The sequence below is a fragment of the Megalobrama amblycephala genome, linkage group LG14 (assembly GCF_018812025.1).
Source record: "Megalobrama amblycephala isolate DHTTF-2021 linkage group LG14, ASM1881202v1, whole genome shotgun sequence".
Classification (NCBI taxonomy): domain Eukaryota; kingdom Metazoa; phylum Chordata; class Actinopteri; order Cypriniformes; family Xenocyprididae; genus Megalobrama; species Megalobrama amblycephala.
The window spans coordinates 4,831,222-4,857,632 of NC_063057.1; the positions used below are offsets into that span (position 1 = coordinate 4,831,222).

General features: G+C 36.5%; 1 protein-coding gene across 11 annotated transcripts in view; it reads left to right on the top strand.

Moving 5' to 3' along the window:
- erc1b (ELKS/RAB6-interacting/CAST family member 1b) overlaps positions 1 to 26,411 on the top strand; it is a 236,800-nt gene that overhangs the window by 29,699 nt on the left and 180,690 nt on the right. For 4 of the 11 annotated variants that reach the window (XM_048155759.1, XM_048155768.1, XM_048155761.1 and 1 more), the window contains exons 3-8: positions 7,904 to 8,320; positions 11,051 to 11,125; positions 13,716 to 13,871; positions 15,385 to 15,477; positions 18,605 to 18,772; positions 20,498 to 20,665. In XM_048155759.1, coding sequence (XP_048011716.1) covers positions 7,904 to 8,320; positions 11,051 to 11,125; positions 13,716 to 13,871; positions 15,385 to 15,477; positions 18,605 to 18,772; positions 20,498 to 20,665 — 1,077 coding nt within the window. The remainder of the gene's footprint in view (positions 1 to 7,903; positions 8,321 to 11,050; positions 11,126 to 13,715; positions 13,872 to 15,384; positions 15,478 to 18,604; positions 18,773 to 20,497; positions 20,666 to 26,411) is intronic. The other 7 variants (XM_048155765.1, XM_048155766.1, XM_048155769.1 and 4 more) reach the window with 2 other exon arrangements.

Sequence of the window (26,411 nt, forward strand, 5' to 3'; positions counted from 1 at the left end):
CACCCTCAGGCGATGGACTCGTAACAGTAGTTCTTGAGCAAAGCTGTCTGTCATACTGTCAGGACTGTGTGTGTTCTGTGCGGTCAGTCTTGTGTTGGACCCTCAGGTCTGGAAGTGCAAATGCTGGCATCAGCGGTAAAAGTTTATACTGACGTGAAATAGAATAAAAGTAAAAGTTTATGCTGACGTGAAATAAAATAAAAGTGCTAAGGCCTCAGGTATAAAAATCTCCCCACTAGCAGTTAGCAGATGTTAATTTGTTCTGAATGGTTAATAGTATGTTGTTATGCAGTTTCTGTAGTCTTGTGTGGTTGCTAGAGGTTTGAGTGGTTATATATGTCACTTTAGCCCTTTTTGACTAGTTAGCAGTGTTTCTCTTATGGTGTGATCACATTTATCATTGTTTGGCAAATTTTAGTGTGAAATCCAGTCAGTTGGAATCTGTGTGATCTGATTCTTTGTGTGAGAGCAAAAGATTTTCCCATGCAGATTTCGCATCTGGTTCAGTTGATTATGCAAATTCGCTGTATTGAGCAACAGACAGCTGCTTGGTTTGAAAGTGACTTTCAAAATTCAAAATTTAAGAACTAGCAGATTTTTTTTTTTTTTTTTTTTGTATTCATACCGTATTCAATTGTTCTTAAATTTAAATATTTGCGTAAATAATTGATACATTTAACTTAAAGGGTTAGTTCACCCAAAGATGACAATTCTGTCATTTATTACTCACCCTCATGTCGTTTCACACCCGTAAGACCTTCGTTACTCTTTGGAACACAAATTAAGATATTTTAGTTGAAATCCGATGGCTCCGTGAGGCCTCCATAGGAAGTAGAGCCCGACCGATATATCGGCCGGCCGATATTATCGGCCGATATGAGCTAATTGCATTTAAATCGGCATCGGCGTTTATAACGGCCGATGAAACATGAGAAACAGAGTCTCATGCTTCACTCATGTTATGAGTGTTGCATAGTTTGCCCACCAGAGGGAGCTCTGCAACTCCCCAGTTGACAACAGCGCCAGAAATCCACTACAGAAGAAAGTATTGTTGTACTCTTTTGACAGTGAGTCTGTTGTTCGTCATGTGAAATGATTGTAGATTTAGTTCATACACTGTATATAAAAACAGTGTGGTAGTTCTAGCTAACGGTCCTATCATTATCACTTCTAAATATTCTGTAACATCACTTACAGCCGCTAATGCATTGCTATATTAGATTACCCACAAAGCTAATACCATGTTTATCAGTGGAAGAGCGCGAACGTTAATAAGAGGTCAAACTATAACGTTAGCGTTTAACTTATTCTAAATATATCTGCAGTGTTTCCCATTTAACTTATTTTAATTTTATTTTCAATTCATTGACATGGTTTTGTGGAATATTGAATTGTTTGGTATGGCTCTTTTACTTTAACTTTAGTATTATAATTTATTTACAGTACACACACAGACTGTTAAAACCAGCTTCAACTGGAAGTAAGTAAAACTGTTAAATGTTTAAAACCAGACTGTTTTTTGATCATTAAAAAATATATACTTTTGATGTGCAATTGTTTAGTCATTGAGACTGTAATCTAAGGCTTTTTTTAACATAATCCCTTCTGGAAAATGGTTTATACAGCCCACATACATAGAACAGGCAGATATTTTGCTATTGAATGTCGTGTAAGTGTAGTTTATAGGAAATGGGTCTAATATCCAGTTTATTTTCAAAATCAAAATATCGGCTTATAAATCGGCTCTTTTCGAGTTAATATCGGCATCGGCATCGGCCCCCAAAAATCCATATCGGTCGGGCTCTAATAGGAAGCAATGTCACTTCCTCTGTCAAGATCCATAAAGGTACTAAAACATATTTAAATCAGTTCATGTGAGTACAGTGGTTCAATATTAATATTATGGTGATGGCCGATTTCAAAACACTGCTTCAGAAAGCATCAGAGCATAAATGAATCAGTGTATCGAATCGTGAATCGGATCGTGGGTCAAACCGCCAAACTGCTGAAATCACATGACTTTGGCGCTCCGAACTGCAGATTCGATACACTGATTCATTTATGCTCCGATGCTTTGTTTTGAAATCGGCCATCACCAAATAAGTCGTTATTTTGTTTTTTTTGCACCAAAAGTATTCTCGTCGCTTTATAATATTAATATTGAACCACTATACTCACATGAGCCGATTTAAATATGTTTTTAGTACCTTTATGGATCTTGACAGAGGAAGTGACATTGCTCCCTATGGAGGCCTCACTGAGCCATCGGATTTCAACTAAAATATCTTAATTTGTGTTCCAAAGATTAACGAAGGTCTTATGGGTGTGAAACGGCATGAAGGTGAGTAATAAATGACAGAATTTTCATTTTTGGGTGAACTAACCCTTTAAAATTATCTTGTAATCTCAACGTAAACATTTTTATTACTGGAAACTTAGCTAGCTATAGCTAGATAATACAGAAAATGCCAACTTGCTAATTTGCTAACATGTTAACAATAGCATGGTATAGCACTTACTGAATGAGTACAGCAGTATAAAACATTTAACATACCTGCTCTCAAACCAAGCCGCGTGCACCACTTGTCACCATGATAGTAAATCTCCAAAAACCCACATTAACAGAAACTCTTCTAAATTAGCATAACAAAACATTAATCACTACTAAATCTCTCGCTAAACATAAATCATGCTCAAACATTATATAACACTTAATTTTAGCGTTTACTCTCCCTTTCGAGTGCCATGGGCAAAGCATGCTGGGAAACAAATCCAAGCCCAGTTTCAGTTAAACTTAAGTTTGTCTAAATTTAAAAGAAATTAGTTCCTAATAGGGCTGTCAAACGATTAATCGCGATTAATCGCATACAAAATAAAAGTTTGAGTTTGCATAATATATGTGTAAGTAATGTGTAAATAATATGTATATATAAATACACACAAATTAATGTATATATTTAAGAAAAATGTTATGTACAAAAAAAAGTATTTATATATAATATAAATTATATAAAAATATAAATAAATACATATACTTGTAAATATTTCTCAAATATATACATGGATGTGTTTGTATTTATATATATACATAATAATTACACACAGTACACCCACATAATAGGCAAACTCATACTTTTATTTTGTATGTGATTAATCGTTTGACAGCTCTAGTTCCTAAATGAGTTCATCAAAAGCAATGAAACAGTTCAGTTTACTTAAAATATATCAGTTCTGTGAACTTGAAAGAAAAATAAAGTGCTAAATACTATAAGTAATTTAATTTGACTGAACTAATTTGTTTAATTTAAGTTTGTCCTACTCAAACCAACTGATTATTTTGAGCGTTAGGGTTTACAGTGTGACATTGAGAGAATTTTTTCATCATTAATGACACAGTGCTACCCCGCCATTGATGGAATTTTCTGGCAATCCATGTTTTCACTGTTTTACGGTAGGAGGCGTTATTACACAACTTCTGAAAGAGTACAGAATCTCCCGATCAAAACACAGACGGAAGAAGCAGAAACAAGCGATAGAAGCATTTCTTATGCACATGTAAGCAAATGCGATCATCAAACAATAAACAACGTATAAATTAAAACTGCCTAAGGTTACTGAATAAAATGTCGAACCCAGGAAGAGGTACAGGACTGTGTGTTTTTAATTTTTAGCGCCTGATTCTGCAGTAATCAATGTAGTGGGTGATTGTTTCACTCTGAAAATCAACATCGATAAGGAGCATCTCTGAAATAAAGTTTCATCATTCGGAACAAGAAGGGATCTCCAGTGCTGGGCCGGTGCATTTCAGGGTGGATGTAATGGTAAAGCAGGGGGCCTCTTTGCGTATTTGAGTTTAATATCAGCAGGAAATGTCAATCCCAGTGGCTTAGGGTGGAGAGATTTGCTTGAAGTGTAGGAGTGGAGATTAGAGACAGGACAAGACATGGGGCAAAACTTTCCACCAGAAATGATGTGTGATGTGGAGTGGAAAGACGTCAATGTGTGTGAGAGAAACCCAAACCACTGCATACTCTGATAAATGGTTTGTTGATATTGCTATCGATCTGATGTTTGTCTGATCGGGGTCTTATTGGCCTGTAGGAGGTGTTCAGACTTGCCTCTGCTACTCTTAGGTTTCAGTTGATCGCCATTTCAATATAATATTGCCATATCAGACTTGTACAAAGCTTGCAGGCCTGAAGATGACTTCATTATAGTACAGCGGTTCTTGTAAGATTAAGGTTGTTCACTACACTATGGAGGCTTGTTTGTAATTTGTATTCATGTCTGTCACTGAAGATCTGCATCTTTTCTCCTCTGTCCTGACCATGTGCCTGACTGTTGTCCCATCACATGCCTCTGACAGCTTCTACCTCAGCCTTTTTAGGTTTCCTTTAGCGCATTTGGCACTTTTAAGTTCAAATAAAGCAAGTAAATGATCAAACTGAAGATTTAAGAAGTGTTAGATCCATGCTTTGTCCTGTCAAAGGTTTTATTCACCTTCTTTTTGAGTTAAAGGCTGGCTGGTACTTCATATTGATTTTTGTGTGCAATGTCTTGCTCTTTAGAAGTGATTTCACAAGCACTGCATGAATGTGGTCTCATTCTGAAAGATGTTTCATACTGTATAGTCTTTCAAAAAGTCGAAATAACAGATAAACAGGTCTTCTTGTACAGCAAATATTGTGGACTATTTAATCCTACAAATATAAACTAAAATAATATCTGTACTACCATTATGACTATATTATGATTGCAAATGCAATACAAAAAGAGAAATAAAGTGCATTATCCTGACTTGTCAGCCATCTAAATAATACTTGAGGCACAATATTAAATACATTATCAATGAATACAGATTACACTCAATTACTAATAACAGAGGCCATTAACTATTTCATTCTATTTTAATTTAACTTTCAGAAAATACTATTTGATTTACAGTTCTGCATCCCGTTTGCTTCCTCAGTTTTCAATTCAAAGCCTGTAGTTGTAAACAGGTCAGGGGACATGATAAAATTGCATTTTTTTTTTTTTTTTTTACATTTATTTATTTATTTGTATTGTTTATATTTATTTTTGTTTAAATATTTTATTTATTTATTTACATTTTATCTTTTTTTGTACCTTTATTGTTTTTACATTTATTTATATTTTTAACATTTATTTAAATTATTTGTTTTACGTTGATTTCTGTTTGTACCTTTTATTTATTTATTTTTTTACTTTTATTGTTTATATTTATTTTTTGTTTAAAAATATATTTTTATTTATTTTATCTTTATTTATTTTGTTATTTATTTATTTTTCTTGTTTTACTTTTATTTATTTATTTATTTATATTTTTAACATTTATTTATTGGTTAACATATTTTTTTATTTTCATATTTGTTTATTTTTATTTATTTATTTATTTATTTATTTATTGTTTATATTTATTTTTATTATTTTTTTACCTTTAAATGTTTTAAATTTGTTTTCTTTTGCTTTTTACATTTATTTCTTTTATTGTTTTTATTTTTTACATTTATTTGTACATATTTATTCGCAAATAATTTAATTACAAATATTATTTAATTATTTATAGATATTATTTATTCATTTATATTTAAATGTTAACATGTAAAATTTGACAAATTATTAAAGAAGTACTGTATCCTTCCTTATACAAGTACATTATATCTTTGTTCTTTGTCTCTACCTCTCTCCCTTCTGTCTCTTTCTCTCACTCTTTCTTTTCCAAACGCGCACACAACAGAGATAACAGCAGCCAGAGGAGACTAATGAATAATGTAGAGTTCTGTCTCTGTGGTGCCATTAGAAACTGTTGAGAATATAAAGTCAATATTTACAGAGTAATACAGCCATCAGTGTCTCTTTCTGTAAATGTGTGTATAATTCAAAGCTTCTAACTGATGACCATGATTCACTTTTTTCATTAGCCTATTGCTTTATAATTGTGTGTGTGTGTGTGTGTGTGTGTGTGTGTGTGTGTGTGTGTGTGCTGTATGAATGACGTGTGTCTGAAGTGCCTGTTTTGTCGTGACAGAATCAGGTGTTTTCTTGAGTTACAGTCTAGTGTCAAGCTAAAAACATACTGTCCTCTTCTTGTATGTAAATTGGTTTATCATATCAAGGAAATTGACAGCGCACCTTCTGTCTCACATCACAAGTTCATGGAGGAGCACCTGTTGCTGTATCCATCAGACAAAAACATGCACAAAATATGAATAGTATTATCATCACTGTCGTCGCATTCATACCTGCCTAAATCAAACCACCCTCTGTCTGATTACACCATACTGCATATTTTTGGCTGTAACATTTTCCTACAATGTTAGGGAAAAAAGGGCGCCAGTAACCATGGTGATGACTGCGGATATATTAGTGACTATTCTTAAATTCATGCCCTCTGGCCTTCCCGAACACCTTCTATTACCTTCTCCTTGTTCCAGCGAAACTGCTTATTTAGTCCTCTCTGAGATGGCATGAATCTCTCTCCTTTGGGACTTGTTGTTCGGTGTGGTTGGAGAGCGTGGCCTGTATTTACCTCGGGTCTCTAGAGAGCTGCTCCAGGTGGAAGTAATAGCCATCTGTCTTTAGAGCTCTAAAATTCACTCCAGCCCCCAGAGATTCAGTGTCCCGAGTAGATCCTTACAGCTGATGCAGTGTTTAGAGAAATCTCTGGAGTCATACAAGGTTTAAGGAAATTACTAATAAGGCAAGGCATTACTAATAAGACAAGGAATTTTAGAAGGAATTACTAATAAGGCAAGTTGTTTGTAGTAGTGTTTGTTTGTTTACTTAAGTTATTTTATATTTGTTTTTATTTATTTTATATTTGTTTATTTTTTTAAAAAATCATAAATATTTAGGCATTTTATTCATTGTTATTTGAATTTTATTTATTTTGATTAATTTTTTTGTTTCTATTTATTTATTTTATTTATATTTGTTTTTAGTTGTATTTGTTTATTTTTGAATGTAAATATTTTATTCATTTTGATCAAATTTTTTTCTATTATTTGTTTTTATTTTATTCTTATTTTTTGTTTTTATTTATTTATATTTAATTTTTTAAATGTCAAATATTTAAGTTTTATGAATATTTTAAAATATTTTTATTAATTATTTTATTTATTATTTTTATTTATATTAGTTTTAAGTTATATTTATTTTTTAAATGTTGTGAATATTTAATTTAATCAATTAATTTTGTTTTTATTTATTTATAATTTTGATTTTTGGAACAAAATTCTTGTTCTGAATGATTTTATAATTTTATTTATTTTTTATTTGTTATTTGTTTTTATTTATTTTTTTTAAATGTTGTAAATATTTATTTAGGTTTTCTGAATTATTTGCTTTATTTTGATTAATTTATTTTTGTTTCTATTTATTTATTTATTTTATGTTTTATTTTTTGTTTTTATTTATATTTGTTTTCATTTATGACTTTATTTTTATTTGTTTTTATTTGTTTATATATTAATTTGTTTTTAAGTTTTAAGTTTCGGTAACACTTTATTTTACAGTGTCCCTTTTACACATCTTACATGTTCTTACTATAGTCATAACAGTAAATTATGCATAATTACAGGCAACTAACCCTAAACCTAATCCTAATTATATAGTAAGTACATGTTGTTACTTACAGTACTATTACTCAGTACTTATTTGTATAAATACACTGTAACAAGGGCACCTTTAAATAAAGTCTAACCTAAGTTTTTATTAATTAAACTAACAAACCTAATATATTGTTTTAGGGTTAGTGTTATGTCTTTTTTTACGATTATATCACATATATCAAATATATCCAGAATTGTAGGATTGCTAGTATGTTGAAAAGAGAGCATTATTTACGCAGACCTTATCTCTTCTTCATTTGTTTCCTCTGCAGCATCTCCAGATGACCATCCAGGCCCTCCAGGACGAGCTGCGGATCCAGAGAGATCTGAACCAGCTGTTCCAGCAGGACTCTAGCGTTCGTCCCGGCGAGCCCCTGACCGCCGAGCTGACCGAGGAAAACTTCCAGCGGCTGCACGGCGAGCATGAGCGGCAGGCCAAGGAACTCTTCCTCCTGAGGAAGACTCTGGAGGAGATGGAGCTGCGCATCGACACGCAGAAACAGACGCTCTGCGCTCGAGACGAGTCCATCAAGAAGCTCCTGGAGATGTTGCAGAGCAAAGGGCTGTCGGCCAAGGCCAGCGAGGAGGACCACGAGCGCACACGGAGGCTAGCCGATGCCGAGATGCATATTCATCACCTGGAAAGCCTTCTGGAGCAGAGGGAGAAGGAAACATCCTTGCTGAGGGAGGTGAGAGCACTGGTGAACCATTAAACAACACTAATGCAACCTTTAATCAACCAAATAGAAAAGTATTTACAAAACTGCAGAAAATATGTCACCTAGTATAGGGGTGTGATGAGATCTCGCGAGATTAAAATGTGACAAGATTTCTCGTCGAAGTGAAAAGCTGTCTCTCGATATTTCCGTCAGTGTGAGGGTGAAATTAGCATAGAATATGCCACTGCTACTTTTACATTACACATTTTATATAAATAAAAACCATTTAATTCAGTTCGATAACGATCGCTTCAATCCCATCCAGCTGTCGTACATAGTGCAGCAGGAATCAGAGATCACTGATCCTGTGATGAAAGTAAGTAACGAGATGACTGACAAGACCGTGGCGGAGGATTCGTTGCAAAGCAGAGCCGAAAAGCATCTGACAAATGTCTTACGTTGTAGAATGCGCACTCGGCATCGCCGCTGACTATTCAGAGTATGCACGATCGTGAAATTGAAAGCAAAAGTAAAACGCGAGCGGGCATTCAAATGTGATTTCAGTACCCCGCATTTAGAAAGCGGCTCCCTGATGCGTGCAATTATCCCCCAATATGAAAGCTATCTTAGGCTGGGCTGTGTAGTTGTAATGATCTCTTAGCTCTGTATCATGCTTGAAGAAAAAATTGGTCTCTGTTTGCACTTTAAATATTTAGAGAGTACTTTGATTATGGTTGCACTTACTGTGTGCGCTTAATAAGACTAAGAGAAAGCTGTGTTATTCATTTTTATTTATACTGTTTTTATTTCTGTGATCAATTTATGGAAAGGAGTTCAGTTAGGAGGTCAAAAGTTGTAGAAGCTCATAAGTCTCGTCACACCCCTACCTAGTACCTTAGCAACATTTAAATAACTGTTGTGGATTGAATAACATTAAATGCACAAATTAAACAGCTGCTCTGGGAAATATGCTTGGTCATTTTTCCATAGATGATGATGATGATGATGATTCGCAATAAAATGTTTTTGCTAGGACTCCCAATTATGGTGATGATGAATCAAGGGCTCTAGAATAGATTAGTCATTTTAAACTGCTCCGGACGAGCAAGCTTACCGAGAGAGAGGGAGAGTGAGAGAGGGAAACCTGTTACAAATTGAAGGCATTGAACATTTGTTGCTATAGAAACGGGAGAGACTGAAAAGAACATTGATGAAAGGAGACACAGATGTTGCTGAGTGCAAAAACTGTTAATGTGGCGGAAGACGCATTCATCACATTTAGTTTAGTAGTTTTATCTCGAGGAGGGATCTGATTGATGTTTATTCGAGTTCAACTGACATTTCTCGGTCAGATCTTTTGCATAAAAGAGCTGTTCAGTTTATAATCCTTAACATGGAAGAGAATTAGCTTTTGAGTCAAGGGTTCCCTTGGGAGTTTCCAATGGGCTTTTAGCATAGTGGTTTTTGATTTATAAGTAAAATAAGAGGCATGTATTGTTGACAGAAATACAGTCATATCTCAAAGGTTGCAAGTTGCTATTAAGTTGGACTGACAGGGATGTGAGTTTATGTGCTTGATGAATTGGGCAGCCGTTTTAGTCCTGTATGTATCCTTTCATCTTTTCATCTCAGAATGAGATTCAATGCTGTCAGGAGACCGTTATAGTGGTTTAGGTAGTTTTGTAAGGAGTTCTGTCTGGTATTCTCACTCGGTATTTTTGTCAGGCATCTTCTGAGACAGCCAAGAGCCAATAGCAGAACTTTGGCAACAGTGACATCTAGTGGCCAGTTAATGAAATGGCATAATCAACACTCACTATGGCTGTGTCCGAAAGCTGACAGTTGATTTATTGCCTCGCTACTATCAGGCAATGACTTTGCAGGCATTTCTGAGGCAGCATAATAGTTTTATGATCTACACCAAAATAGAGCGAGCTTTGGTGATAACTAAGTGAATACTTAATTACTACAAAACTAATTTCTCACTAGAAATGACATCAAAACTGGAAAACGTTGGTCAAAAATGTACATTTACTGAGCGCACAAACTAACCACCAACTGCAACTTTCAGACACCACCTTTATCTTTAAATCACACTTTGAATTATTTTCTCTTCACATGTCTTTAATGTAATTAACATTCAAAGCCAAATTAGATCAAATGGCATTAAAACACATTTGTGATTTTAGCAGTGTCATAACATCCTGGAATAGACAGTAATGTTGTAGCTCTTTCAGATATGAGTGTCATTCAGCAGCAGCTCTCAACAGTTAAATTCCTTGAAGCGTTGCTCTGCTTCCCATATGCTCTCTGTGACTCCACACATGTGGATGAATGGCTGTTTTTCTATGTCGGTCTCTCTCTCTCCAAAGGGTTTGGTGTCCATATTTTGTGTTTGAATGATGATTTTGATGTCTTTAATTGCCCACAGGGTGTAGGCTCTTTGTGTTCAGTGGACGTTCCAGTTGCATTCACTCTTTGTCATTGCTCGGTACATTATCTTTTTCATAAGGGACTCAGTCATGCATGAACACTCAAACCAGAGAACTGAAAGTGTCTCTGCTGCCTCAGAATTTAGTTAGTCACATTATTGTGCTGAGGTTGAAATTTAGCTGTTAAAATCAGAAGTCAGGGTTGTTTTATATCAGCGTTTGGGCTGGACATAATATGGATCCTCATCAGCTGATGGCTGGCGGTAGCGGGAGCCGTTATTATCCTGTGGTTTCACCTCATGATCCTCGTCTCGTGTTTTCTTCTCAGGATCTCCATAGACGATATGAGGGAGCTCCAGAATCTGCCAAAACCAAAGCCCTGCAGACTGTCATCGAGATGAAGGCAAGTGTGTGTGTGTGTGTGTGTGTGTGTGTGTGTGTGTGTGTGTGTGTGTGTGTGTGTGTGTGTGTGTGTTTGTTGTGAGTAAATCCCAAACTTTAGTGTTCTTTCTAAGATATATTCCTTTAATAATAATAGCTAAAGCCTCATATTCCTCAAACTGTCATGTTGAGTCAGTAAAATTACATGACTTACTTTGGGGTCAGTAAGAATTTCTTTCTTTCTTTCTTTTTTTTTTTTTTGAAGAGGAAATTAAGTTTTATTCAGGAAGGGCACATTAAATTGATCAAAAGTGACAGTAAAGACATTTTTTAATGTTATAAAAGATTTTTGTTTTAAAATATATGTTGTTCTTTTGAACTTTCTATTAATCAAACAATCCTGTAAAAAAATATATAACTGTTTCCACAGAACATTTAAGATATGTTAAAATAGAAAACAGTTTCATATATTAATATACAGTGGGTACGGAAAGTATTCAGACCCCCTTAAATTTTTCACTCTTTGTTATATTGCAGCCATTTGCTAAAATCATTTAAGTTTGTTTTTTTCCTCATTAATGTACACACAGCACCCCATATTGACAGAAAAACACAGCATTGTTGACATTTTTACAGATTTATTAAAAAAAGAAAAACTGAAATATCACATGGTCCTAAGAATTCAGACCCTTTGCTCAGTATTTAGTAGAAGCACCCTTTTGATCTAATACAGCCATGAGTCTTTTTGGGAAAGATGCAACAAGTTTTTCACACCTGGATTTGGGGATCCTCTGCCATTCCTCCTTGCAGATCCTCTCCAGTTCTGTCAGGATGGATGGTAAACGTTGGTGGACAACCATTTTTAGGTCTCTCCAGAGATGCTCAATTGGGTTTAAGTCAGGGCTCTGGCTGGGCCATTCAAGAACAGTCACGGAGTTGTTGTGAAGCCACTCCTTCGATATTTTAGCTGTGTGCTTAGGGTCATTGTCTTGTTGGAAGGTAAACCTTCGGCCCAGTCTGAGGTCCTGAGCACTCTGGAGAAGGTTTTCGTCCAGGATATCCCTGTACTTGGCCACATTCATCTTTCCATCGATTGCAACCAGTCGTCCTGTCCCTGCAGCTGAAAAACACCCCCACAGCATGATGCTGCCACCACCATGCTTCACTGTTGGCACTGTATTGGACAGGTGATGAGCAGTACCTGGTTTTCTCCACACATACTGCTTAGAATTAAGGCCAAAAAGTTTTATCTTGGTCTCATCAGACCAGAGAATCTTGACAAACTCCATGCGGGCTTTCATGTTTCTTGCACTGAGGAGAGGCTTCCGTCAGGCCACTCTGCCATAAAGCCCCGACTGGTGGAGGGCTGCAGTGATGGTTGACTTTCTACAACTTTCTCCCATCTCCCGACTGCATCTCTGGAGCTCAGCCACAGTGATCTTTGGCTTCTTCTTTACCTCTCTCACCAAGGCTCTTCTCCCCCGATAGCTCAGTTTGGCCGGATGGCCAGCTCTAGGAAGGGTTCTTGTTGTCCCAAACGTCTTCCATTTAAGGATTATGGAGGCCACTGTGCTCTTAGGAACCTAAAGTGCAGCAGAAATTTTTTTGTAACCTTGGCCAGATCTGTGCCTTGCCACAGTTCTGTCTCTGAGCTCTTCAGGCAGTTCCTTTGACCTCATGATTCTCATTTGCTCTGACATGCACTGTGAGCTGTAAGGTCTTATATAGACAGGTGTGTGGCTTTCCTAATCAAGTCCAATCAGTATAATCAAACACAGCTGGACTTGTGTAGGTGTAGAACCATCTCAAGGTTGATCAGAAGAAATGGACAGCACCTGAGTTAAATATACGAGTGTCACAGCAAAGGGTCTGAATACTTAGGACCATGTTATATTTCAGTTTTTCTTTTTTAATAAATCTGCAAAAATGTCAACAATTCTGTGTTTTTCTGTCAATATGAGGTGCTGTGTGTACATTAATGAGGAAAAAAATGAACTTAAATGATTTTAGCAAATGGCTGCAGTATAACAAAGAGTGAAAAATGTAAGGGGGTCTGAATACTTTCCGTACCAACTTTATGATCATATATTAAATATCAAATATTATTTCACAATATTACAGTTTTTATTGTATTTCGTATTTATAGTTTTCCCTATAAAATTATATTTTAACACTTTTTATAGCAGAGATTTGTAGAGATGCACAGTATACAGTATCTGTACCATATCAGTTATCAAATCATTTAAATTTACTGGTATCAACCAACCAGTATTGAATATTTAATATTGAATGCTCATTTCCCCTATTTTAACATTTAATTTATACCCTTTCACCTGAAACCTTTAAAAACACTAATAATTTAACAGTTTATTATGCTTTAAATGTTATTTTTAGGTTCATGAGGGAGTGTTTGGAAAACCTGATTAAAAGTGATCTTTACTGTTGCAATTTTGTTTTGTTTACACTAGTGTCTTAAATGGTATATTAGATTTCAGGATTGATTCATATTTAAAACACTTCTGTATAAGCAACTAACTCCTTAGGAAGGACACTGAAAGCGTTGCACCTTGTTCTCCATTCCTCCGCCTCAAACATCTCTCTGATCTCTGCAGGACTCTAAGATCAGTTCTCTGGAGCGCAGTCTGAGGGATCTGGAGGACGAGATACAGATGCTCAAGTCAAACGGGGCTCTCAGCACAGAGGAGAGAGAGGAGGAGATGAAACAGATGGAGGTCTACCGCAGTCACTCCAAGTTCATGAAGAATAAGGTAGAACCTGTGGCTCATGGGCATTACTACTGTTTTGTTACGGTGCTTTTTTAACCAGAGCAGGTCATGTTATTTGATCACAGATTTGGGTTGGTGTTGAATATTAGCTGGAATATTGTGGTGCAGTTTTATGAAATGGTGTGCATCACAACTAGATCAATAAGCATAAGTTTGTCAAAATTTTAATTTTATATGGTCAAAGTTGTCTTGATAACTTCTTCATCGTATTATTATTTTATTATCATTACTAACTTTTATATTGACCTATTACAATGTTAATTTGTCTTTATTTTAATTTATTTTATTATATTATTAATTTTATGTATAATATTTTTCTTAAGGAAACTGTTCACCTTTTAACGTCCCCCTGTAGTCAAAAATTTGATCCCTTAAAACTCATCTTTGATCACCAAAATGACATATTTAAACATTTTTTCCTGTGAAAAAAAAAAAAAATCTTTATGCCTTAAAATAGCTTGTATGTAACTCTACACCCTTGCTTCATATATATATATATATATATATATATATATATATATATATATATATATATATATATATATATATATATATATATATATATATATGTGTATATGTGTGTGTGTATATATATATATATATATGTATATGTGTGTGTGTGTGTATATATATATGCGGATCTATGAATATGATAATTAGCTCCGCCTCCATTCACTTGCAAGAGCTCAGACATCCACTCGGTCAACTTACTGAGGTAAACGCTGCACAATGAGATCACTTTTTACAACGTTGGACACATAACAGTAATTAATATGATTAGCCTTTTGCTTGACTACGTTATCAAACAGCTAATAATGTGTTGTTTATGTTACACAAACCATGTTTCCGTTGACCATGTCAGTCAGACAGCTGCCTTCTGAAAATCAATCTCCTTACAAACGCTTTGAACAGCTCAAACGTCGGTGGAGAAAGGCATATAGTTCATCATAACATCGTAAAATATTATACAACCACTATATTGCTAAATCTACCCGATTTTTCATATCAACAGAAAATTATATCGGGATAACCTGGCTTCTTCTGAGACTCCCTTGCGCGGTCAGTTAATGCTATGCTAAAGCCCGCCGGCACATTGACGTGATTGGTTACAGGGTAGTTTGTGACATAAGAAACACCAGCGATTAACACCAGTCACTGCAGTTTTAAAGAGAAAATACTCAGCAATGGTGTTGACTGATGAATTTGCACATGGTTTGTCTTAAAGCATATTAAAAAAAACCACAGACAAATAAACAACATTAAAAACTTGATTTTCACCACAGGGGGACTTTAAACATATCCTTTTTAAAGACATTTAATTGCAGCTAAATGGCTAAATCATAACCGCATGGCCTGTGCGGTGAATGCTGATTGGTTTAGTAATGCTGACGGCATCACGTGAACGTGGGTGATGTTTGATTGGGCGCAGGGCGTGCATGCGAGCTGGTGGATGGTGATTGGTTGTTGTTGCAGTAATGGCGCCCTCTCCTGACAGGTAGAGCAACTGAAGGACGAGCTGGCTCAGAGTGAAGCGCAGGGCGAGGAGCTGAAAAAGCGGGCGGCTGAGCTGCAGCAAGAGGTCTCTGCCGTAAGACACCCAGAGAACCGGCTTAGAACACGCACAGCTCTGCTTCCCTCACCAGAGAGAACGTGTCGCCCATTCAAACCTCAGATAGGGTTCTGATTCTCGCTAATCTCAGAAAAGCTTTTGGGTTATCGCAAAAAAACAAAACAAAAGTTTATGATACTTACGTCCATCAAGATAATGTTTTAGAGAAATTCAGTTGCCAGAAGTAAAAAGCTAAAGGTAGAATATAAACGAAGTACACCACGGATGCACAGTTTCAACGTCGCCAACACTTCGGACAACTATCTATCTAAAAACATTTTCCCAGAATGTTTGAGTTAGAATAGTATTAAGTGTACAATTATAAACATAATGAGGCTGTAAAAGCGGACTGAGTTTACCTGTTCGGCGTGATGACGTCTAATCTCCCTGACTGCGTCTGTAGTCCCATTTAGCCAACTGCCATTTTCAAGACACGTAACATCTTAAAAAAATCACCAGTGGGGTAAGTGTCTTGAGCTTGTGTTCACCACAGACCTTATTTCAGCCATTTAACCAAAATCCCATTCAAAAAATCCATTGACTTAGACATGATGGAACCGGAGGTGCTAAAATGCGAACTCGTTTCTGCGTTTTGGCCTACAAAGTGATGTCATACCTGGACCACTCTGTAGTGGAATACTGTGCAGAATGATTGGACAAAATAAATTTTTCTCAACAATTTTTTATTGTTGTTACATACTGTAGAATCTTTCGTACAGATCCAACAGCAGAATAAATAGATATAAAAATAGAATCTTCAGACGTATTTTTGGGATGCATGATATATTTTTGACTATATTGGTATTGGACATTATTTATTAATTTATTTATATATTTCTCTGCAGCTTTAATTTATTTTTATTTTAGTTTTAGTAATTTTAGAACTTTTGTTCAAGTTAAATACTTAGTTGCCAAAGGTAACATTTCTTTAATTTTCTTTTTCATGTAATATTTTTACTTATTTATACTTTTTTTTTTTTTTTATAAAGGTGCCATCGAATGAAAAATTGAATTTACCTTGGCATAGTTGAATAACAAGAGTTCAGTACATGGAAATTACATACAGTGAGTCTCAAACTCCATTGTTTCCTCCTTCTTATATAAATCTCATTTGTTTAAAAGACCTCCGAAGAACAGGCGAATCTCAACATAACACCGACTGTTACGTAACAGTCGGGATCATTAATATGTACGCCCCCAATATTTGCATATGCCAGCTCATGTTCAAGGCATTAGACAAGGGCAGCCAGTATTAACGTCTGGATGTGCACAGCTGAATCATCAGACTAGGTAAGCAAGCAAGAACAATAGCGAAAAATGGCAGATGGAGCGATAATAACTGACATGATCCATGATAACATGATATTTTTAGTGATATTTGTAAATTGTCTTTCTAAATGTTTCGTTAGCATGTTGCTAATGTACTATTAAATGTAGTTAAAATTACCATCGTTTATTACTGTACGGAGACAAGAGCCGTCGCTATTTTCATTATTAAACACTTGCAGACAGTATAATTCATAAACACAACTTCATTCTTTATAAATCTCTCCAACAGTGTGTAATGTTAGCCCGTTAGCCACAGAGCACCATCAAACTCATTCAGAATCAAATGTAAACATCCAAATAAATACTATACTCACAGGAATCGATTCATGCAGTATGCATGATGAACACTTTGTAAAGATCCATTTTGAGGGGTTATATTAGCTGTGTGAACTTTGTTTATGCTGGTTAAGGCAGTCGAGAGCTCGGGGGCGGGGAAGCGCGAGATTTAAAGGGGCCGCGCACTGAATCGGTGCATATATAATTATGGCTCAAAATAGGCAGTTAAAAAAATTAATTAAAAAAAATCTATTAGGTATTTTAAGCTGAAACTTCACAGACACGTTCTGGGGACACCTTAGATTTATATTACATCTTGTTAAAACTGGTTCTAGGGCACCTTTAAATTTCAGCTTTATTTCATTTAGCAAAAACATTTGCATCCCATAGGCTTTTTATACTGATTGACCATCCCAGTAATTTTTTCCATACTAAATTCAACTTGAATAGAACACGATATTCCACTGGCTAAAGAATTCATGAGAAATGTGCTTCTGGACGCAAAGACAAACAGTAGCATCATTTTGACAGTATGATCAGTGTGGGCGAAGGGAGGGAACGGTGGAAAAGGTTTAGGGCGGTGAAGGGAACTGTTGAAAAATATTAGCTTTTGAGTCTCGACTCCTTATCAGTGGCCGCCTGTGGTCATAATAGCAGGATGAGTGGGCGGCAGTGGTTCAGTTCCAAGGTTTCTCTGATCAGGAAAGCAGAGTCGCCCAGTGCTGTGCTGAGAGGTCGGATGCCACTCTAGACTCCCACGGTGCTTTTCACCCGTCTCTCTCTCCCTCTTCACCTCTCCCTCTTGTTTGTAGCGCTGGTCGGCGTAGAGCTGAGAGCACTAATGTCCACGAGGCTTGAGTCTGTCTCTCTCTATCACTCTCTCTCGCCATCTCCTGTGCCTGCGCACGCCTTTTTTCACTAGGGTGACTGGCAGCCAATAGAGTTACAGCTTTAGGCCATGCTAACCTGCTACAGCTGCCCCAGTGCATGCTGGGAATGTGTCAAGACTGTGATGTTTGTCTTTTACATTGCAGATGAACACTTGTCTCTTTTATAGTGTCTTAACTCTTTGTTTACTGTCTGTGTGTAAAAATGGATTTAAATTTGTACTTAATTCAAATGCTTGTGTATCTTGAGCATTTTGTTGATGATTTGTTTTTGTGTGGAAAGCACCTGGCTGAGCATTATGTGATCATTTTCGCCCTTTTTAAGCTCACTACATCTTCTCTTCAAAGGAATTGCTATTTGCTAAAACCTGGTAATGCTGTGCCTGTTTAAGGTGTCTAATTCAACGAGTTTTAATTTGTCTCGGATCAGGGTTCACACTTGGTATAATTCGAAATTTCCACTGTTTTGTTCTCATATCAGACCTGAGACTACAGATTTCATCCTGTATTGCTGCCTTTGCAGGTGTTTTAGGGGAAATGTGTTTCGCCAGAGCTTTACGGTCTGGTTTGAAGCAGTTTTCCACACATTCAGACTGAGTGTTTGTCTTGCACAGATTGACCAGGTGAAGCAGGATTTGTCCCGGAAGGACACTGAACTCTTGGGCCTGCAGACTAAACTGGAGACGCTCACCAATCAGTTTTCTGACAGCAAACAGCACATTGATGTACTCAAAGAGTCTCTCACTGCCAAAGAACAGCGTGCTGCCATCCTGCAGACTGAGGTAAGAGTTGCGTTATGGCAATGAATTGACATTGTATAGCATGGTTGGATAAAAGTAATATAGAATTTACAAAGATAGGAAGTTCTCGATGGATTATTTTTCTACCAAACTGTCTTTCAAGAAAGAAGTTTTGTTGGAAAATGATGCCATACTGAGATTTATCATTTTTTCCCTACCCTTTCTGACTTTTGCTTTCAAGTCATTGCCACAATTCTGACTTACTCTCATCTAGTTGTCCAGCTAGATAACTTTATTATCTTATCCAGGATAACTACTGTAATGGATATCAGGATCAGGGGATTTTTTAAATGTATGTTTTCCATACTTTTATGTACACATTTGTTAAAAAAAATAAATAAATCATGGAAATTTCTATAGTGAATATCAGTTCTTCTTGTTCAAGCTACTGTAATGTTCGATTTCTGAGTGAATTGCAACAATGGTCAAACATGATAAAGTGGTCTGAATGATTCATTAGCAAATCGATCTAAATATAAATTATTTTTAAAACTTATACAAAAAGATGGGAAGAAAATGGAAGAACAATTTAAATCGGCTTAATTCTTAGCTGCAGTGTTGTGTACATACAGTGTAATGCATTACAAGTAACGTAATCAGATTACTTTATCCAAGTACTTGTAAAGTAATTTTAAATTTACAATGAAATATCTGATATATATGATGTCAATTAACCAATGTCTTTGCTGCTGAATTTTGTTGATTCAATTTAACCATACTAATAAGCAAAAATGACTTCAGATTTTGAGCTTGCTTCTCCTACATCTTATTTTCTGTAATCCAGAATGGCATCTTAGCTGAAAGGTTTGTTTGAGCTGCGCCCTCTACTGTTCCCTCAGGGCTTATTCATTTAACTTTTGGTGTGAAAGTGTCTTTACATTTTCCAAAAAAAACAAAAACAAACAAGCAATCCCAGCCCAGGTGAGAAAAATTAATGTGAAAGTAATGTAATGTATTACTTTCCATAAAAAGTAATTGGTTACTTTTTTTTTTTAGGGAGTAACACAATATTTGTGACGCATTACTTCTAAAAGTAACTTCCCTCAATGCTGTGTACATCACAAAGCAAATCAAATGTTTGCATAAAAGGCATAAAACATGTATATGATCAACACGCTTACCAGTTAATGAACTAACAATACTAAAAATACCCAACTACTATAGATTTATAAAATAATTACAATACAATAATATATTTAATAAATTACATTTATGTATATTATACTCTGAACATAGAAAAGCTTTTTAAAATCCTCTGTAAAGTAATTTTGTTGAGTTTTTTTTTTTTTTTTTGTCAGGCTGAGAATACATATTATTAACAAACCTTGTAACATCATTATAAATAATGTTTCTTTTTGTCTTTTTTGCTGATGGAAAACCATTGTATTTCCTGCAGTTTTCCTGTCTGACCGTCAGGGGGCACTGTTGTATCAAACATGTAATTAGGCTGTTGAGATGTTGCTGGGGCATGAATGGCTTCTTTGTGTGTGCTTTTAATTCTGTAGTTAGTCTATCATCACACTTTTTATCATAATCCAGTGTTACCAGTGCCAGCATGTGATTCATGGAGTTTAGCTGACGGTTAATGTGCCCTAACTGGCCAAGTATTAGACTGTTCCTGCACATTGTCATGAATAATGGTGCTTTAATGTTCATTTAGTGTCAGGTCATGCATCTGTATGAATTTTGTGCCTGTGTGCATTTCAGGTCGATGCTCTGCGTTTACGTCTGGAAGAGAAGGAGACCACGCTTAATAAAAAGAGCAAGCAGATTCAGGAAATGTCAGAGGAGAAGGGAACGCTCAACGGAGAAATTCACGACCTCAAAGACATGCTTGACGTCAAGGAGCGCAAGGTCAACGTGCTGCAGAAGAAGGTAAAGGCCGTGGCGCAGCAATTCTCAAAAGAACAGTTGTACATCAAAACCGTACCGAAATTGTTTATTATACTTAAAATTGGATGGTTTCATGCTTTTGGCAGCCAATGAAACTTTGTGTTCGACACACACCAGCAGAAGCATTGCGGTAGCGTATGTATTCGTAAACATCGGCGCGCCCTTCAAACACATGTAATTCCTCCTCCTGAACATAGATGGCACTGTTAGGCCACGTTTAATGAGTTCTGGCGAAATGCACGAAACCAGCCTCACCAAATATCCCTCTGTGTAAATTTATGATTTCTAAAAGTAGGGAAAAGTTGTGTTTGTGATGGCGACGGAGTCTCCTGTTCTCAGAAATGACACACACAGGCCGTTAACCTCAGGCTAACAGCGGGCGCCAGGGTTTATATGTCTGTTCTGCATCTTTCATATCCATGCAACAGCTGTTTGCTTCTACCTCGAACGCACGTTGGATACACAGGAAGCCGTAGCTTTCGCCGTTACCGCCGACATCGCTTTTCATCGTCAGTGTTTAGGGTGCAGCTTTGAACTTCGTTCCACAATATACAAACTTTGACAGAAATCGGCACACAAGTCAAAGCTATCACTGACATGTTTCGAGCTTGTCATGCCGTACTCTTTGAGGCTGTCAGAGGATGTTTCCATGGTGACCCGGCTGGCCGTGGCTGGTCCTCCCATGAGGCAATGCTTCGGCGGTCACATCCGACTATCAGTTTCAGTTCTTCTGCGCTGAGATCATAGGCTGTGCAAACAAGCCCCCCGTCCGCTGCCTCATTAATCTTGACTTAGGGATAGTCTGAGTGCACAAAACCCACCGTGAGCTCACCTTTATTGGGAAAACAGGAAGTTGTGCATCTCTCTAATGGACATTCCAGGGATAATGTTGCAAATCATGCTCCTAAGATCGCTGTAACTTGTGTCATATGTTATTTTACGACTAAGTTTCCCAAAAAAAGCAAATGGATCATTTGTTATAAAGTAGAACTGAAGTATGTTTGCTTGAATGGCTAATAGCTGTACCCCTTTGAATTCACTCATCGTTTACAGGAAGTGGCTTTTGATGGATAATCGTTATCCTGGAAGACCTTTTAAGGTTGTAAATTGTTTTGTTTTTTTTCAAATTCAAACCTTTAGGATATCGCTTTAATGGCAAATGCTTGCTTTTTTCCCAAAATTCTTTATTAATTATTGTCCAGTATCCAAATTTGTGAATATCATCAATAGTTTTCAAGCAAATTTTGGTAAAAATAAGAGGGCTCCATTTACATCACTTATAAACAGCTTATAGTCGTAAAATCATGCTTGCGTACTTGCTGTTTTGGGAAAAAGCCCAGGTTTTATTTGAGAGTGTCTCTAATATAAAGACCTGACACTTTCTCATCATTGTCTGATCTTTCTCGTAATCGCTTTGTTTCTATTTTGGCTGTTTTCGTTCTCTTTTCGTCTCAACCGCTTTGCTTCTCTTCACAGTTTGAGTCTGAAAGCCTCTCAGAGTCATCGGGGGCACAATGAACTTTTTTTTGGAGCCAAGTGCTCTCCCAAGCCACAGAAAGAGAAACATTTAGTTTCCATTATAGTGCCTGAGCCGTTCTGTATTGCCCCAGAGTTGTTCCTAATGGCCATAACACATTGAGACAGTGCTATGAAGGTATGCATGGGGCTGCTCAACAGGACACCATTCAACACACGGGTCAAACACGAGAAAATGAGAGACTGTAGGAAGCAGTATTACATCCAGCTAGGAAAAACTAGAACATACGCATCATTTCACATTTTTAGAAACCTTCTGTCCTGTTAAAGGGTATATTTTAAGGTTGCCGCGCACATCCTGAAGAGTGAAGCCAAAATATTTTGATTGGCCCTCTGGTGGCTGGCTGCAGTATAGATCATAAACCCCGCCCTCTCCATGTAAACGAATGGGACGCGAGCCAAACTAAAAAAATCCGATTGCTCTTCAATTAAGATGTTTATGTCGTTTTTAGGTAGTTCTTATCATGCTGACTTATGTTCAAGTGTTTGTTTTTCCAATAAGTTTGGTTTTAGTTAGTTATTTGATGCTATAAAAATGGGGTGTAACCGTGGCTTGACCATTAACACCCACCAACCGCCAGCAGTGGCGTGTAACGCAGTCACTCCTACAACCCGCTGTGGCAGGTTGAATTTTATATATAATATATACATTTTTCAATTGTAGTGTTAAAAAGACATCTGAAATAATAAACTAAGTGCAATGTAGTGTCAAAAATATAGAATTTTCGCTACATATCGATACTGAAATATCTGAAATGCTCTACTCATTTTCGGCAGAATAGATGCACGATACCAGCTGTGCTTTCTCACTCTCTCATCTCTCTGACAGCTAGTTGACACACAAACCCGCCTCTCTTCACTCACTTGTTTCATTTGCTCCAGATGATTATTGTTGATGTTACAGGGTTTGAATTTCGACGTGGGATTGCGCATATTGCACATAATTTTACTAATTCCTGCAGATTTTGTGCTCATACCCAAAGTGTGCACACATAAAGCCGCCTCTCAGTACTAAATTGAGTACTTTTTTGCTGATTATTGCACTTAAACAGTCAAATACACACAAAATAGTGTAATAATGCCGGTCTTGGCGAGTATTCACGTAAACAGTCAGTTATGTTATAAATCAACGTAAAGAGTTGAGAAAGAAGACACATATTTAACAGTATGATGGATTCGTGTGTCAGGTCTTGAAGTGACGGCAGCCTAATATACCTGCTGCCAAATTATGAGATAATATTAACACTGCATAGTTTACTTTTATAATGGTGACTAAACTTCCTCAGTTCACCAAGTTTATGGAAATGTAGTTGAAAAGCAGGTGATACAGAAATAATCATGATTTTGGCATCTCAACCATCAGCTCATTAACATAAGACTGCCTACATTTACATAAGAATGCATATTCATTATTTAGAAACTTGACCCGCCCTGATAAATGATGTGTGCAGTGTTTAGGGAAGCGTTAGCCAATCATACCAAAGCTCATTTACATGTAGAATTCTGTGAGATTAAGTCGCAAAAAAAGCCTGTTACATTTCGAATGTTAGTGAGAGTGGAAAATATAATGTTAAAAAAAATAAAACCGTTGATGTTAAAAACCTATCATTACAAGTAGACTTTAGGGAAAAATAAAATACTAAAAAGTGTAGAATATGTTCCCTAAAAAAGCTACACCATTTAGTTTTTTCAAACAACACATAGCGCTGTTACAATTACGTGTACGAAAATGAGCTTTCCTAGACAGTGTGTGTCTGTGTATATAAGTGAGTAAATGAATAGATACACAGTGTCTTGTGATGTATGCATTCGTTCTCAGAGGAGGCCTAGCCTGGGCTCGTTTCTTTTTTCTCGCACTCTCCTTTAATGTCTGAACATCATTTTTTCTCCCTCTCTGAGCTGTTTGGCTTTGTAATTGTTTTCCCAGCGGCTCCGGTTCAAGTGTGGAGCTCTCTGCCTTCTCAGTGGCACCGTTTGCGGATGTGAGCGAGTGCACGCTGAACAGAGCAGAGCAAAACACCTCTTTCAGCGGCAGCCGAGAGTTTCGGGCCGCTCTTTTCTCTCTTTGTTTATATTCGATGTTTTGTGTTTAACTGAACACTTACCCTTTAACAGCCTGGAAAATAACGATAATTTAATTTGCAACTGTCAGATAAGGTGGCAGACAGATCCGCAGTGGAAGCGGCCGAACTAAATATTGAAAACAGCGGTTTGGATGGAAATTCTTTCGCAAGTTCACGGCAGGACAGGCTGCAGAAAATAACATTTGTTAATGCGAGGAGGGCGGAATACAAGACACAGTTCAGCAGAACTCGCTCAAGTATGTAAACTCGAGTCGAACGTCTTGATGGAGAACAGCTCTGTTTGGCATGAGAGGGTCGTCAGAGACACTTTGTCTTGTGGATGAACATGGGCAGCGCGAGGGGTGGGCTTCTGGGATGTTTTTTACCGTAAACTTTCCATGTCTGGAGATTTTTATCATTGTTAAATCCATTTAGGATCGCAATTAAGAAAAATAGGCTTTAGACTATCGGCATATTACATCTTAGTTTGAAACAATAAATCCTGTTCTGCAGACGACACCAAAGAAACTAAACCTGTTTGTTGACTTTGTGGTCAGAGTTTCGCTTCATTCGGATGTAATAAACACCCAATATTCAGCGTTGCTCAAGGAATTTGTTGGCAAGCTTTGAAACACAATCCAGGACATTTGAGGTTCTTGCAAAACACTTTTATTAAGAAACATGAAACATGTCATGAACCTCACAAACTTTAGCAATTCCAGCAACAATTTTTCTCTTAGAAGTATTCAGCCTGCTAACTTTTGAACAAACATGACACCTTGATGACATAAAGTTGTCATCAAAGTACAGTGGACTGCACTACCGTTCAAAACAAACGAATGCTTTTATTCAGCAAGAATGCATTAAATTGATGATTTAAGTGACTGTTTTCAACATTGATAATAATTTGAGCAGCAAATCAGCATGTTAGAATGATTTATGAAGGATCATGTGACACTGAAGAATGGAGTAATGATGCTGAAAATGTAAAATATATTAAAAATATATGAAAATAGAAAACGCATTGTAATAATATTTCACTATGTTGCAGTTTTTAATGTATTTTTTTTACCAAATAAATGCAGCATTGGTGATTTACTTAAATCCTTTATATGCATTATAAAAGTGTTTTTAATGCATTAATTATGCCCCATGGTCTCATTAAAAATTAACACATTATAATGCTTATCTATTAATTGAACAAACCCTTAGAAAGTATAATGCATTAAAACACAACAAACAATTAGTTTCAGATGTAACAACACTGTAAAAAAGAATTGTTGGTTTAACTTAAAGTAAGTTACCTGGTCGCCTTAAAATGTTTGAAATTAAAAATTTGAGTTAATACAATGAAAGCGATCAACAGAAACTCAAAATATTATGTTATCTGAACCACATTAATTATCTAAGTTGATTTGACAAAAGAAAAATGTTGTGACAAATCATGAAGAATTTTTTTTTTACAGTGAAGGAATCTGCAAATATTATAATGCGTTTTATTTTAAACTCCATAGAGTATTCTTTGATCGGCTGAGACTGTTCAGAGGGACGTTTTTCGTTTTCGCTCCAGTAATACTGAGAATTTTACTTCATTAACAATGACTCACCACACGAGTAACGTTTCAACATGTATTATCAAGTGTATCATATTCCAGTATTTCATCGAAGGATGTCCCCATGCACATTCACAGAGGGTTTGGCGTAAACCCTGAACATTCACTAACCCCTGAACCTCCCCAGTGGATGAAGAACTTCCAATTTGCTACACTTTTTAAGGCTGGTTCAGAACGCAGAACATTCGTGTGCTTTATTTCCCCCCTTCTTTTCGACGGCTAAGGGGTTGAAGAAGGCTAACAGGCTTAGCACCACAAGGAAAGCCTCTTAAACAGAGCGTGTCGGGTCTGAGTTGTGATCTTCTCGCTGAGAAAGAGCCTCTTACATTGTTTGTTACCATCCTTCAGTTGAGAGAGAGAGAGAGAAAGACACCGGCACACAGACAGAGAGCATGGAGCTTTAAGAGGGCACATGCTAATAAGTGCCTTGTGTTAAAATAATGATAAACCCCACATCAAAAGGGCAAGAGTCTTAAGCCCCTAACAGTCTGATAGAGAGCGAGAGAAAGATCCTCT